Source organism: Podarcis vaucheri (genome assembly GCF_965113315.1).
Source record: "Podarcis vaucheri genome assembly, chromosome: 6".
Classification (NCBI taxonomy): Eukaryota; Metazoa; Chordata; class Lepidosauria; order Squamata; family Lacertidae; genus Podarcis; species Podarcis vaucheri.
Genome location: NC_138764.1, coordinates 40,133,551 through 40,149,252, shown reverse-complemented (window position 1 = coordinate 40,149,252; position 15,702 = coordinate 40,133,551). Strand labels below are relative to the sequence as shown.

Below are 15,702 nucleotides of genomic sequence, written 5' to 3'. Positions count from 1 at the left end.
ACAAAAAGCATGCTTACTTCATAGGCTTTTTTGCCTCCCTCACACTGGTTTAGGCTATTTTAGAAGCTCTCTCGGCATACTATATTTACAAATGTCCCGTGCTGAGTCAGATGTTAATCCAGCTCTGACTATGATGAGATATTTTTTTTTAAATCCAGTAGTTCAGTAACTAAGCATTTTACTTCCTGTGAAAATGTGCAATGAGGATGTTGGCACATCCTCAGCCGGTAAGGATGGGGGCGTAGCACATGGGCCTGAAGTGATGCACTAGGATTGGGAGTTTTGTCTGTGTCTCACTCCAAAGCACTGCAGTGTCAAAGTGGTTTCTAAACAAAAATTATTTAATCTTCTTCCATTAAGGATATTGTTACGGATCTCCTAAAAGAAGTTATACTCGCCAATATGGGAGGCACAAATGGGTTCCTGATTGATGGTTATCCTCAGGAGATGAAGCAAGGAGAAGAGTTTGAGAGCCAGGTGAACATTTATTATTATTATTATTTTTAAAAGATTTTATTGGTTTACAAAAGTCTGTGCATTCTCATTTTTTTCAGGATGTAAAGTCTTTCCTACATATCAATTACATTTGTTACAAGACATTAATGTTGACTACAGTATAAGGTAGGGATGCGGGTGGCGCTGTGGGTTAAACCACAGAGCCTAGGACTTGCCGATCAGAAGGTTGGCGGTTCAAATCCCCGCAATGGGGTGAGCTCCCTTTGCTCAGCCCCTGCTCCTGCCCACCTAGCAGTTCGAAAGCATGTCAAAGTGCAAGTAGATACCGGCGGGAAGGTAAACAGCGTTTCCATGCGGTGCTCTGGTTCGCCAGAATCGGCTTAGTCATGCTGGCCGCATAACCCAGAAGCTGTATGCCGGCTCCCTGAGCTGATAAACGAGGTGAGCGCCGCAACCCCAGAGTCGGCCACAACTGGACCTAATGGTCAGGGGTCCCTTTACCTTTACAGTATAAGGTTGGGGAAGAAGTGAGGAGAGGAAGAGGAGTGGTGAAACTTATATTCTAGGTGAACATTACCACATTGTGAAGGGAAAGGCTGCAGCTTAACAGCAGAGCACTTGCGTTCGCAGTCTCGCCATCCTCGAGCTCTTCCAAGAGAAAATCCCGAAAGAACAGCGAAACTGCTCCTCCGCTGCCGGGAAGCCTATCCCTCAAGGGTCCCCCCCCTTGAGATTTCTGGGGTGCGCTGTGCCTAGCGACTCCCCCCAAGCCCCCGTGTTGCAGGCAAACCCCTGACAAGGTTTCCAAGCTTCCTCACTGTCCGCGGGTCAAACCGGAAGTCTGGGGAACACTTCCATCTGAAAACCCTGGAGAGCCACTGTCAGTCTGGGTAGATCGGCCTTCCCTAACCTGGTGCCATTCAGATGTTTTAGACTGCAACTCCCATCAACCCACCCAGCATGGCTGAGCAGACTGAGCATGAGAGACTGATGGTCTGGTTCAGGAAAGGGCACTTCCCTATCTTCTAATTAGGGCTGCCAGGATTTTTTTTCAGCAAGCGACCTGTGCCTCGTACTGCTCTGCAACATGCTGAAATCCATAAAAATGATGTCTTAGTATGCAGAGACCCTTCAGAAAAGCTCTGCCTGCTGAACTCTTGTGTTTAATGTTCATACATTGCATATCACTTTTTATGCAGACAAAGCACACAAAATATCAATTTAGGAATGCACTGATACAAATGATTTAGAAACCGATACATATGCAGTGCAGTTTATGTTTGCCACAGAATTGTTTAAAGAGAGAAGAAACCCAGATATAAATATATAGCCAAGACAGTGAGAAAAGGCACTGGACTATTTCATTACAGATCCCTATGTTTTCCATGATGGAGAGCTGGAACCCAATAGCTCTGCTGCATCAGGGCCTTCTGATACAGTCCTCAGGTCTCACAGTGGCCAGACAAGATGTCCATGGAAAGCCTGCAGGCAGGACCGGAGTCTCCTTCCCACTTTTGTTCCCTGATAACTGCCACCGATAGCATTATCCTCCACAAATCCCTTGTCCAATCCCTTTTAAAGCCGTCCAATAGGTAGCACATTACTTGCCAGCTACTTCAAAATACCCTAAATAATTAGCTGAGATGGGTTCAGGGGAATGACAACATACATATTCCCTCCCCCAAGTAGCTCCTTGGAGTCTTATCTCTGTGCACCTGATGCAAAGTGCGCTGACGGGATTTCATTTAATCTTTTAATTAGGAAATACCAATGAAGAGAACATTATTATTTTTACCTTGTCATAAAGCACTTTTTGTACAAAGTACTGAAGATTAATCCTGTCATTAGATCACCAAGAGTCATGGGCTTCACTTCCTCATCTTGGCATAAATGGCCTCTTCCCCTTAAATAAGCGGCTCCCTCCAGGATATTATTAAATTGTTCTCTCGTCATTGTGATGTAGCATTTTAAAATATGGCATAGTTGATTCCTCAGTTCACAGCAAGAGTGTTATTGTGTCAGAATAACTCCTCACTAGGTCAGAGACTAATTTTTGGTACACTGGTGCCTCCTTGTGCATGAAATGAATTATGTCATCATCTGCTATATAACACTGCATGGAGAGGTGTTTTTCCATTAAAACATCATCACAGGGCTGATTTAGATGTTGCATTTTTGCAGCTTCAAGAGTCTCTGCTTCTACACTATTTTAGTTATTATTTTCTCAAACAGCAGCTTCCAATGCTAAATGGGCAAGCTTCTTTTGAAACAAACAGGAGTCTACAACATGGCAGGAGGTTAAGCTAGTTGTAAGAATCCTTTTACTTTACATAATATTGCATAAACCTAGAATCAACAAATTGTAGAGTTGAAAGGGACTCCAAGGGCCATCTAGTCTAACATCCTGCAATGCAGGAATCTCAACTGAAGCATCCAAGACTAATGGCCATCCAACCTCTGTTTAAAAAACGTTGACTGAAGGATAGTCCACCACCTGTTGTGGGAGTCTGTTCCACTGTTGAACTGCTCTTACTGTCAGAATCTCCTTTCTTGTAACTTGAATCCAATGGTTTGGATCCTAGCTTCTGGAGCAGAACACAAGCTTGCTGCATCATTGCCCTTGAGATATTTGAAGATGGCTATCATATCTCCTCTCAGTCTCTTTTCCAGGCTAAACATACCCAACACCCTCAAAAGGCTTGGTTTCCAGACCCTTTATCACCTTGGTCGCCCTCCTCTGCACATTCCAGCTGGACAATATCCTTCTTAAATTGTGGTGCCGATTGGACCTTGTACTCCAGATGGGGTCTAAGGCAGAATAGAATGGTACTACTGTTTCCTTTGATCAGGACACTATACTTCTGTTGATGCAGCCTAGAATAGCATTAGCCTTTTTTTGCTGCTGCACAACACTGTTGATTCATGTTAGCTTATGGTCTACTAAGACCCATAGATCCTTTTCACATGTACTAGCAATCCAGCTGCCCCCATCTCATATTTGTGCAACTGGTTCTTGCTGCCTAAGTGCAGAACCTTACATTTGTCCCTATTGAAATTTAATTTATTAGTTTTGGCCTAGTTCTCCAATCTATTAAAGTCATCTTTAATCCTGAGTGTCTTCTGTGGCATTGGCTACCCCTCCCAGTTTGGGGTCATCTGCAGATTTGATGAGTATCTGCTCAATTCCTGTTTAGATTGTTCTTGAGTCACCTGTCTCAATCTCTCCTACAAAATCCATGTGGATGTTGCATTCTGACCTCACTCCCATGAGGAAGAATGCTATGCTGTGATCAGCTCTTATATTCAGTCAATTTTCTCATTTTTTTCCAGATTGGTGAACCATCTTTGATGCTCTGCATGGACTGCTCCTCTAAAACAATGAGCAGCCGCCTTCTGAAAAGAAGCCAGAGCAGCCAGTGCTCGGATGGCAGTGAAGAAGCCATCATGAAGAGCATCCAAAATTACTACCAAGCAATGGAGCCTGTGATCACCTATTATGAAAACAAAATTCCATTGTTTAAGGTAAACCGGCTAGGCTTTGGAACTGGACTATGGTACCACCTTCTTCTGAATACATCCAAAAGGCTAAGAGCTAATTTACATGTGCTGTAAGCTTTCCAAGAGGCCATAATCCTCTCCTAGGTTTGCACCAGGGCATATGCACCAACCACAATGTTCAGTTTGAATATTGGTTTGGCACTTTGGGAAACAGTTTTGTCATGGTCCAAAGCATTTTGGAGGCTGCCTGGTTCCTAAGAGCATATGAAGAACCCAGTGGGATCAGGCCAAAGGCCCATCTTGTTCTTACATTGGCGAGGCAGATGCCTATGGGAAGCTCACAAGCAGCACCCTGAGTGCAGAAGCATCTTCCTCATTTGTGATTCCCAGCCACTGGGATCCGGAGGCATAAGTGAGTCCCCTTCACTACTAGAAAATGAGGAAATAGCTGTAACTTTTTTTCTTTTATGACAGAAGTGGGTAACATTTGCAAGCATGCTGGCCCACCAACTTAGAAGCAACTAGGTCTCAGGATTTTTGTGTTGGGCACTTTAGAAATAAGGGTGGTTGTTGTGTGTTTTTTAAGGAAACATCTTGTTTCCTTTTGGCAGCTCCCAACCTCTAGTATAGGGGAAGGCAGTCACTTAGGTAACTTGGTTCCAAGTTGTGCATAGCTTTAAGAAAATATTGAAAATGGCTCTGTGGCCTGTTAAATAGCTCAGTACTTGATATACTCAACTGCACTGTTTAACTAAAGCACTGAATAATGCCCTATTGCAGGACTATTCAAAAAGGTCACACACACACATTCTGTCCTGAAATGAATTTCATAAAACTTAACCAAAAATAAAAACCAGGAAAGCAAGCTTTATTTTCTACCCCACAGGGCATCTCGCGGCTGCTGAGCATGCTCATTCCTCTTCAGGCTGTTTTGTTTTTGCCCTTAGGATTTTTGTACTTCAACAGAACTGAAGGTTATCTCAGGCATGGTGCTGCTTCTCAGCAGCATTTTGACTAATCCTGTAGGCACTCACCTCCTGAATTTGCATCGGAGGGAATAATTATAGAATACGAGAATGGTTTCCTTTTTGAGGTTCAACTATCTGATGCATAAAATCTCCTTTTTTTAACAGATAAATGCAGAAGGGACACCAGAAGAGGTTTTCCTTGAAGCATGTGCTTCTGTCGATGCTTTTCTGAAAAAGGAAGGAACGGCATCATCTCTTTCCGTGTAATTGCAACGCTTTCTATCTCATATGCACAGTCGGTGGTCATCAAAAATGCTGTCTAAAGCCACAGCTGCTGCCTTGAAAGATTGTAAACTTTGTAAAAAAAATTCAAATCTGTATAACCCATACAGTACAGTAACATTCAAGTACTGTCTGTTGTCTATCACACGGTTTGCACTTTGCAGGTTAAAAAGCAGCATGGTAAACAACAACTCTTAATTCCTAGAAATCATGTCTTGCATTTCACTATTACCTGGTATACTATACAGCATCCGAGTTTCCAGTTAACTGACAGTCAGCAGAACTGACAGAAATGTTGTTTCTGTAAATGAACAGCTCAATTCTGAGACTATTTAAGCTTGCTTTTTTTTCTTATAATGCTTGAAAAAATCTGTTTTCTGACATTTTATCTTACTGGCGGAACATGCCTACAGTTGAGTTGCAGTCATTAACACAAATCAGCAGAAGTTAAGAAATCTTCTGAAAAAGTGGTATCTTATTATACAATGTAGTAAGTAAAATGTTAAGCAGTTAACAAATATGATTATGGGATCAGCTGCTGTGTCAACACCAAAATGGGTACAAACAGCCTATGTACTTAAATGTGATAATGTAAGGATATTGCGGTCTGGTTAAAACAACAACAAACCAGTGCCAAATATTGCTGGTGCACTTAATGTATAAGCACTTATAGTATTTGAGTGTCAAAATACATATGTTAAGATAGCTAACATGCACCCTTTAAAGAATATGGGGGCATCACATCAGTACATGTTGTTTTCTGTTGTCTGACAAGTATTTCAACTGTAAATCTCAATTTTAGGTCTTTCATTGCCTGAGGAACATGTGAAAGAGATGTGTTTTACTCAGCCTGTGTTTATAAATCGGCAAGCACACTCTTTGCACAAAACACAATGGGTTGAGCCGAAGAAGACTGGGCAGAATGCCACTGATGCAGTGGAGCTTCCCTGGCTCCCCCTCCTCACTAAAAACCCCTGCACACCCTAAAATTGACTCCTGGTACAGGATGAGACATAGGGGCTCAGGGAAATTAGAGGATGTTGGTAGGGGTGCCTTTCATAAGTAGAAGTACTTTTCCACTCAAGTCAAGGTATCTCTGGACACAAGTAAAATTGATTTCACAAATAAGTAAAAATGCTGATATTTTCTGAACAAGATAAAAACATATTTGATTTCTTCAGAATTGGCTCCTACCTTCTCCTGGACCATCTACTATTTTTTCTTGCATGATTCATCTCTGTCAACAGTTGCATTTTGAAGCAGATTTGTATTTTTCAAGCTACTTTTCTTGTACTGAAGATGTAAAACAAATAAAATGTATGGACAAACGCTAGGAGTAATAATTTTTACTTTGCACTTTTGGTTTCATTAAACAAAAGCAACCATCCAGAGAGGGTTTTAAATATTATTACTTCATTATCTGCAGATCCTTCTGCATTTTTCAACTTGCTTTAAATTTGCACAATAAACAGCTTGCTACTCTCTGAACTATCAAGTCCACTTTTCTTTTCCCTGCAACTGTGGATGTTTACAAATGTTTCCGGAATTTTTATTAATGCAATATTATGGCAACTGCTGTGGGAACAAGTCAGGCATGTGGGAGCAGTTTGTCAGGACATATAAGGAAGCACAGCACTAAACTTCATCGCCAATTTGAAGAAACTCACGTAAAACATTGATTTGCACATTGATCTCCACTACTTATCAAAGTTTGGGGAAATGACCACAAGGTTTTAAAATTCCAAAATAGGCCACCCTTATCTTGGTTTCATTTTATCTTTCTTAAACTTTCAATGTACACAAAGTTTGTTACTTCTGGATTATCAGGAAAAATATAGTCAGAAACTTAGCCCCCCATTCCCCCAAAAAGCTGATTTTAAAATCTATCAAGATCATCCAAACAAACTTAGACGAAGGTTAACTACCTATTCTATATGGCTTTGATGGGTATGCTGCTGGCTTAGACTTTCTGTAATGTGCAATTTGAGCATGTACTCAGGCTTCTTAGAAAACGGGTGATGTAACAAATAAACCAATTATTTAATTAAAACAAAAGATCAACTAAGAGATTTAGTTGTGTTTCGCCTATTAGTTTTCCCCAGCTGTGTTTGGCACAAATGGGATCCCACAGGAAGTGTATTAGGATGGGTCCAACATCAAATTGGCTGCCTTGCTTACAGAACACCTGCTCAGTGTGGCGGCTTACAGAACCAATCCTTTTTCTGAATGTCACGGCTGGTATGGCAACCGATTGCCCCCACATCACAAACTTTGAATGTTGCAGTGTAAAAGAATGATCAAGGCTGATGGGTTACACCATTTGCATATGTAAAAAGGACATAATTTATATTTGCAAAATTAGTTATTTGTCTTTCCCAAAGCAATTTGCCTTTGCTTTTGTTAAAGAGAAAAGTGAAATACATCAGGTGTATTCTTTTCCGTTATATATATTTTGGTTTATTAAATTTCTCAAAGAATGAGATATGCTTACAGACGATGTGTTATACTGCTCAGTCATTAGAAACGGTACTGCATCATCTACTCAATATATTAAAAAAATGCTCAAGCTCCTCTAACAAAGAGTGATTACACCTAACAAACACTGTGAAAATTAACACTGTGAATAAACAAATCAAAACTGCTATCAAATGCACCAGCCAATTCTTTGTTAGTTGTTTACTGCCATATTTAAGTTAAACATGTACTCGAAGTCATTCTGAAAATTCAAGTTTTTTTTAAGCAAGTGGAAATCTATTACAGTTAAAATAATCATTATTTCTGAATCACAAGTTATACATGTCAAAATGATATATTAGCTAAAAATATGTAACAAATATTACAAAGCTTTTTCGATCATTGCTATATTTAGGCTAATAAAGCGTACCAAAATGCTTTTCCTTTTTACTCTGCAATTATAATACTGGGGGGGAACGACTGCATCATAGCCATAGAGAAGTTACATGGAAATATTAGTTATTTGCTTGATACCTTCTCCCATGTAGTCAATCCAATCCAGTGGTTTCTTAAAGACACGGTAATTCTGACATGCACCCCAATGCGCTGCTCCATTCATTTTAAAAGTATACAGCTGTGCATGAGCATTAACACATGTGCAAACCTACATCCTCCATCAAAGTGAATAGAGTAGCACATGCGCAAAAGGTCTATCTGCAAGTGGGAACAAACACTGCTCGGAACTGGGGTGTGCCAGGATCAGGGTATTTGTGCATCATCTTTGAAGAGGCTGAGTAAATAGCTGGGCAAAGGCTACCAGGACACACTGAGCCCCTTAAGAGGATCAGATGTCCCTTGAGTTTAAGAGCTAAATTATATTTTGATTTCTGAATGTTGGTTCAATAGTCAAACCTCAAAAAAAAGTCACAGTAAGCATTCTATATATAAACAGACTGTATCCACATAGTTTATTTCTCACAGTTCTCCTGACAATTGAACATTATTTAAGAACATACTGTATACACAGATAAGAAGAAACATACAAAATGCTTTAAATGATGCACAACAAAATCCAGCAGTATAAAAGAATGCATGTGAACCCTTGCTCACTGCTCAGGCTAAATTTAATCACTTGTTTAAATAGTAATAAAAATACAATCTTTCATGGATCTTGTGCATACTACAAAAGAGGAAAATTATTCCCATATATGATTTATATTAGGCAGTTTTCTTTGATGAGTTGCATTAACAACTCCAAATACAGAGGCAGAAGGCTGTGTATTTTATTTTATAAGAGTTAATGTTGGGTATTAGAGACTTTTACACAGTTACTACCACTGGCACTTTTCACCATATTTTTGTACACATCACATGGTCATTTTATATAACATTACATTTAAAAATATATTTGCGTGACAATTTTATAATATTCACACACCATGAGCTGGTTAAGGAAGCAGTGCCACTGTTGCCTCCTGTAGTGCTTCACTGTTGGTAAATAAAATTTTGTTGTGGTAAAAAGAAAAAAAGAAAATGAAATGAAAGTAAAGAAACATCAACTTGATTAAGCAGCTCCAATTTTATAAAGGCCTATTACCGACCATCACAGAGACAGTGATTGTTTTAAGAATACGTTCTAGACGCAAACACTGTCTTAGGTTAAAACTCTGCCTAAAGAAGTCAGTTTTCTGTGCTGCAAACTATTTTCACAACAAAACTGCAAACTACTTAACTGTTTTTTAATGTACGCACTTCATCATCTCTGCATCGCCTAGTAGTCAAGTTCTTTGGAAATGACTAACCTTAATGTGTGCTTTCGTTTCCGGCCACACTTTTGTAACTCCTCTCTTCAGATTAAACCAACTTACACCCCCCGCCCCCCCCCCCAAACTAACGCAGTGAAAAGAAAATCTCCCCCAAAAGCTTTCCGCACACTAGGAATGTTCAACCTCTGTTCAGTTATCTAGTATCATGACAGGTCAGAGAGCAGGATTTTGATGAGGGCACTCGGGACGCTCTCATGCTGAGGATGACATTCCTGGGAAAGCAAACGTCTTCCCAAGGTGGACACAGAATCGCCAACAGTGCCACGGTTGGTTTTCAGAGAGGATACTAAGCTTCAGGTTGCAGATTTGCTTTCCATGTCATCTATTTGCAGGAAAGTAGTTGGGGTCAAGGTAATTATAAGTGGGGCCTTGGGACATACAGTAGTCTCTATCTAAGAACATTTCTGCTCTGTACATAGGCTCCAATCGGTGACTTTCCTTGTGAATGTCTGTTTCATGCAGACTGAAAGAAAAGGAAGAAGCATTATTTGATAAGTATGAAATTCCGCACAAAGAAATCCATGTGTGTATTCCATTTGTCAAAAATTCTCACACTAAACATTTGTCAAAAATGCCCTACAAAATATCTTAATTATATCCTATGCATGCAATATTTTATCCTCAGCGAATTTATATAACTTTCTGGTACGCATTTCATATCATGATTTAAATTTGGGGAGGGGGTAGATTTTAGTCCTCTACACAGAGACAAGACCCACTGAGACAAGTATGCATTGGATTTCCGCTTTGAGCTTATTGTTAGTAATTGTCATAGATGCATGTTGCTTACCAGTCAGAACAAGAATCACAGAAATCCAAAGACATTTCTGGAGGGCAGTCTCGGCAGTGCCACCGAATGCCTTGAATGGGATCGACGCCACAGTTATCGCACTGAAAACAGATTCAGGAGAGAACACTCAGGAAAACCATTTCCAAAAGCAATTTTCAAAAATGTAAGTCTCTACAGATTACAGAGGGCATCAAAAATTGTGATTTAAGGAATATTTTCTCGCCCTCAATACTGAAAGAACACATAGGAGAATATAACTGGCTGAGAGAGTTAGGGCGGGCAGGTGACTCAGTGCAGCCCTGCTTTGCTCCAGTGGGGGGGGGGTCGCTCTGGCAGTGTGGGCAAGGCTGGCACACACACACACACACCACAACCTGGCGTGCACCCACCTTGGGTCCCGCAGTCGACGCTAAACTGCTGCTAAGAGCTAGTTTACATCATACACAGTTTTGTCTAACATCTCCCCTTTCAGAATTATGAGCTAGGATGCAATGCAACTACTATAGTTATTGGTAACTAGTTCCACAAAAAGCTCAGGATCACCTACGAACGTCATTGTTTCATCTCTGACAATGTTCAAGGGGGAAAACTTTTTTGGAAATGTCACTACCAGCAGTTCCCGGGGCAGCTTACAACAGTCTTAGGTGCAATATAACCAGTTTCTAACATGAAGGCTAGGTCCCGAAAACAGCTATAATTTTTCTCAATCTCTCTTTAGTTTTACTCATCTTGCATGGACCACTCTAAAACACTACGCTTGTTCTAATCCAATGACCCTGCCACCCAAGTTGACTAAAGGATTGGCAGGAAAGCTCCCACTTAGCCCTCCAGCTTCACTAACCTTAAAGCCTATGTGTTGCACAAAACCACTTTCGGCACGCATGTGCTGCAGTTTCTGCTTCTTCAGCTTTTTTAGCTCAAGCAGCTCTTTGTATTCTGGTAATTCTCGATATGCTACAGGGATACTTTCTTCATCCTGTTAAAGAGGAGGGAGGGAGGGGGGGGAGAGAATGAATAATATTAAGAATCCAAACCGTTTAAGCAGATCCACATATGCTAAAGGAAAATAGTATTTTTGTTATTTTTTGCTCTCTAAGACAAAATTTAAGAATAGAAATGTTAGAATGGCTTCATTACTGAAAAGACATTTCCCCCTCTCCCTCTTAAAAATTAACATGAGCTTGATTTTTAAGTTATCAGATTCATTCATCAGCTCTAAAAACCCTTTGATAGCTAGGAATAGGAGAGAAATGTGGCTGGAAAGCTTTGAAGAACTATTGAGACAGGAAGAAACAGAATGTCCCCTGAAGGCAGAGATGCAACCAAGACAGAATGAAAAATTCTAATAGGGTATTGCATGACTTCTAATGTAATCTTTGAAATGTGATAGAGAACAGATTTGTTTTCACTAAAGATAAACCTAGCAAACAAAATCCTTCAATGCAGTTTTACAATGTGAGGTGCAGAATAGGAGAAGGTTTATGGGATTTATTTTTACTCTGACTTTTGCCTTTAAAAGCCCTCAAGATGTCTCATAAAGCAAAATCACATTACACTTGGATTTGTGTGGCTTTCTTCAGCCTCCTGTTCTATGTCCCCTTCTCAGGGTAGGCAGGACAATCTCTGACCAAAGCTGCCTATTACAAAATAAAAAGTAGTCCAGGATGTACAAATGCATGGGAAGTAAGAACAGCGGTAGAAGAGGAAGAAGCAGAAAAGTCATGTTCTGAAAAAAGCCACCTGTCTTGCTGAGAGAGCCCTGAGAAACAACACACTTTGTTCTCCCCGATGGCAGAGTTCAATGGAGCTATCTCCCAAGAAAGTGCAGAGATGCTGTGGAAGATGCTGTGGAAGGTACGTGCAGGAGACGCTACCTGTGAGGGAAGTGGAAGGCCTCCTCTGGCTCCTCACAAGGGTGGGGTAAAGCAGAAGGGATGGACTAAAGTGTCCATTTTTATTGCCCAGGTGGGTGGGCTTCATTAGATGTGACCCTTTGTTTCCAGGCCTCTGATGTAAGTTGGCCTTTGTGGAGAGAGCCAGTGTGGTGTAGTGGTTAAGAGCAGTAGTCTCGTAATCTGGGGAACCGGGTTCGCGCCTCCGCTCCTCCACATGCAGCTGCTGGGTGACCTTGGGCCAGTCACACTTCTTTGAAGTCTCTCAGCCCCACTCACCTCACAGAGTGTTTGTTGTGGGGGAGGAAGGGAAAGGAGAATGTTAGCCGCTTTGAGACTCCTGAAGGGGAGTGAAAGGCGGGATATCAAATCCAATCCAATCCCTAGGACTACAGCAATGGCCTAGTTCTCTTTTTTCTTATAGAAGCAGAACATCCAGACAGAAAATAAACTAATGCCATGAATGAAAACAATGTGTCTGGTCGAGCTGGAAAGACTGCACCTAACCATTTCCAAGCTGAGAAGTTGTGGAAGATAAATTTCTTTATCTGACTACCGCTTACACTTGCATGCCACAGAATCACTGTAGGCAATCCTCACAGTAAAGTCAATGTCATCTTATAATTATAGAGCTGTATCTGAGGGATGTGAATTCAAAGCTCTAGCGCTGAGTTATCCTGCTTACCAACCACAATGAATTCTCTGGAAATCATTCATTTGGCAAGCGTTCACAAAATGAGTACAATTTCTAATGATTTCTATGGGAACATTTCTAATCTGTGATTTATCTGATCTCTCTCCCATTCCCTCCATAGTTTCTTCCTGAAATGGCTGCAGCCAACCAGCAAGAGAGAGACAAAAGGGAAACTGGTTTGTCCACTCCCTCCTGCTCCCTGATTTATCTGATCTCTCTCCCCACTTCCTCCCTGCATGGTTTCTTCCCAAAACAAGTAAGCAAGTAGGCAAACTCCAGCTGTCTGGATATCTGAATCTGTAGTGTGTATAGCAAGGTTTGGGCATAATTCTTTATGTAATTCTTTATGTAATAACTGAATTTTCACATAGCGGGTGGGCAGACAGCAGGACCTGCATGTACAAAGAAGATCTGTCCTTGTCTGTTGAATAATAATAATCACATAAGAAATGTAGCAAGATGCTGAAGATTAAAGCAGAAGTATTTTCAGCTCTCACATGGGGGTTTGGAAAGGAAAGGAAAAATAAACAGATACACTTTTACCCAACACTTTTGGCACCGAAAACCTGTTCCTATTATATTGAAGATTTTGCTTTACTCAACACAGGCATTCCTTGAGCTGTCTTAACTCTCAGCACCTTCATGCATAATCATCTACTTAGAATAAAAAATATACCGATGATTCCTCCTCTGCTGCATTGCCTAAATGACTATGAAAACTTGATCTGTCATCATCTTCGTCCATATACACGGGAGGTTCATGGGATGTCATGAAAGTTGAGGGCTTGAAGAGATGTTTATTCAGAGGATGTTGCCTTCTACTGGAGGACTAGAACAGAAGAACACACCATCTATGAAATGGTATTAAGAAACCACCATCGTAACATTTTAACAGTATCCAATGTGTTCTCACCATCGGTTTGGGAAGCTGTATACACACAGCATTAGCCACAATCCATATCTATCATGTAGTTTCTTGTTAAATATTGCATTTTGATGCGCTTCCCCCAAACCAGCTTCAACATGAATTGAATACTCATCAGGAAAAGGCATCCTCGCCGTGTCTCGGCCCACTTCTGTGGACATTCACAGGCAATTTAGATACACATCAAACTGCTGACGAGTACAACAAACAAATGCTGTTTGAAATGCAGTGAAAAAGAACCACCACATTACTTCTAATTTTCATTATAAAGACATTATTACAACATATGGTCAAAACACTGATGAATTCTGAAAACAAGAAATCGTTTTACCAAAAACTGGCTGAAAATCTGATTAAGTAATTAAGTGGAACACTCCCGCTTCCCTATTTACAAAATCCCACAAATAAAACGATTTGTGTAAGCGATCAACAAGGCTCTTCAGAACCAATGCAAACAGGGTGCTTTAAACCAAAACGTTTAATAATTGGTTTAAAAACAGAATTTAAGTAACGAAGAAGGGAAAATGCCACTGTGTAGCACCCAAAGCTCCACAAATCCACAGAAGGAAGAGCCTCTCAGTCATACTAGCCTAGAGGTGAGGGGGTGAGGAAAAGGCCTCCACCTCCTACCCTGGCTGGGCATGGTATGAAACTGTGGATCTGCTGCTCTGATATTCCACTGAATGTCCACTTTAAACCATTTGTTGGATATTTATGGTAGCAGACAGGTTGGTGATCATCAGATTTTGGGAAGGGATTGAAAGGAAAAACCAAATAGAGGTAAGCTAAAAACAGCAAGGCGGGAAAGAAAAAAATGCCATGGATAAATTTGTGTTGGAATGGTACAGTTTTATTACACACATGAACAAGACATACAACAGTGCGCTTTAAACCATTATCTCTTAAACAAACTATGGTTTAATGTGAATACACAACATACTGGTGACACACTGCTGAAAATTTCCCAGTCCTCTGCTTCTATACCACTAGGGAATAAGTCAGTCTGGAAAATTAATCCCCCCAGATTAACTCCGAAAATTCCCTGGTTCTATTTGTCTTCAATTTGGTGGGTTTCTTGCCCCAGCACACCTCTATGTCTGTAAATTTCAGTCTAATTGTCCACAAAGCACTAGGTAAGATGAAGTGATTCCTTTTTAAGCCATCTGCTACAATTGTAACGGTTGACATTGTGCGATACCTCTGAAGGTATCCTTCTGAAATTTGGCATGATTCATCCTTAAAAAGGGGGGGTCTTGTCTCCAAATTGCATCTAATCCCCCCTCAAAAAAAAAAAGTTATTGATATTTGGGGTTTTGTTTTTTAATCATAATAAAATGGTGTCCAGCACAAAAGCCCCTTGATCAGTCTGAAATTTGGTATCTTTGACCACTATGGAGAGGCTACTCTTTCTGAAAATTTCTTCCAAAGCAAGCAAGCAAGCAAACAAACAAACAAACAAACAAACAAGTAAAATGTGCTGATAAAGCACCATTCATGTTTTCCACAAATGTATTTTTATCTAAACGCCAGAAACAGATGTGAAATATTCTAGCAATTACCTTTTTGGAGTAAAAATACAAGTTTGGAGTTCTGCCTGGAACTGGAATACCAGCCTTAGTCAGTTTTATAAAATACTTTTGCACTCTGCTGGCAACCTGAAAGAGTGAAAACAGATTTTTAAAAATACATATGGGCACTAATTCTAAACATTAATACCAATTAGTAAGCTATGTTTTGTATTTAAAAAGGTAAAAACATGAGAGATGGATGACAGCTGGTAATGTTACCTTAAACATTTAACAGAGACATAGTGAACATTATCTACTTTACAAATGTGCCACTCGTAAGTTCCTAGCTGCCATGCTGCTCCATACACTTAAAGCCATGCCCTCTTCCCTATTCATAAGAACACTTCGC

The 15,702-nt window shown here is 40.4% G+C and overlaps 2 protein-coding genes across 9 annotated transcripts in view; one reads left to right on the top strand and one right to left on the bottom strand.

The window, feature by feature from the left end:
* The window catches only part of AK5 (adenylate kinase 5), an 88,258-nt gene extending 81,725 nt beyond the window's left edge, over nt 1–6,533 (top strand). For both annotated transcript variants that reach the window (XM_082227285.1, XM_082227286.1), the window contains 3 exons: nt 361–477; nt 3,787–3,978; nt 5,088–6,533. In XM_082227285.1, coding sequence (XP_082083411.1) covers nt 361–477; nt 3,787–3,978; nt 5,088–5,189 — 411 coding nt within the window. In that variant the 3' untranslated portion in view covers nt 5,190–6,533. The remainder of the gene's footprint in view (nt 1–360; nt 478–3,786; nt 3,979–5,087) is intronic.
* The window catches only part of ZZZ3 (zinc finger ZZ-type containing 3), a 42,097-nt gene continuing 31,676 nt past the window's right edge, over nt 5,282–15,702 (bottom strand). For all 7 annotated transcript variants that reach the window (XM_082227236.1, XM_082227240.1, XM_082227241.1 and 4 more), the window contains 5 exons: nt 15,345–15,440; nt 13,537–13,689; nt 11,116–11,250; nt 10,275–10,375; nt 5,282–9,947 (listed from right to left, as the gene is read on the bottom strand). In XM_082227236.1, the coding sequence (XP_082083362.1) occupies nt 9,803–9,947; nt 10,275–10,375; nt 11,116–11,250; nt 13,537–13,689; nt 15,345–15,440 (630 nt within the window). In that variant the 3' untranslated portion in view covers nt 5,282–9,802. The remainder of the gene's footprint in view (nt 9,948–10,274; nt 10,376–11,115; nt 11,251–13,536; nt 13,690–15,344; nt 15,441–15,702) is intronic.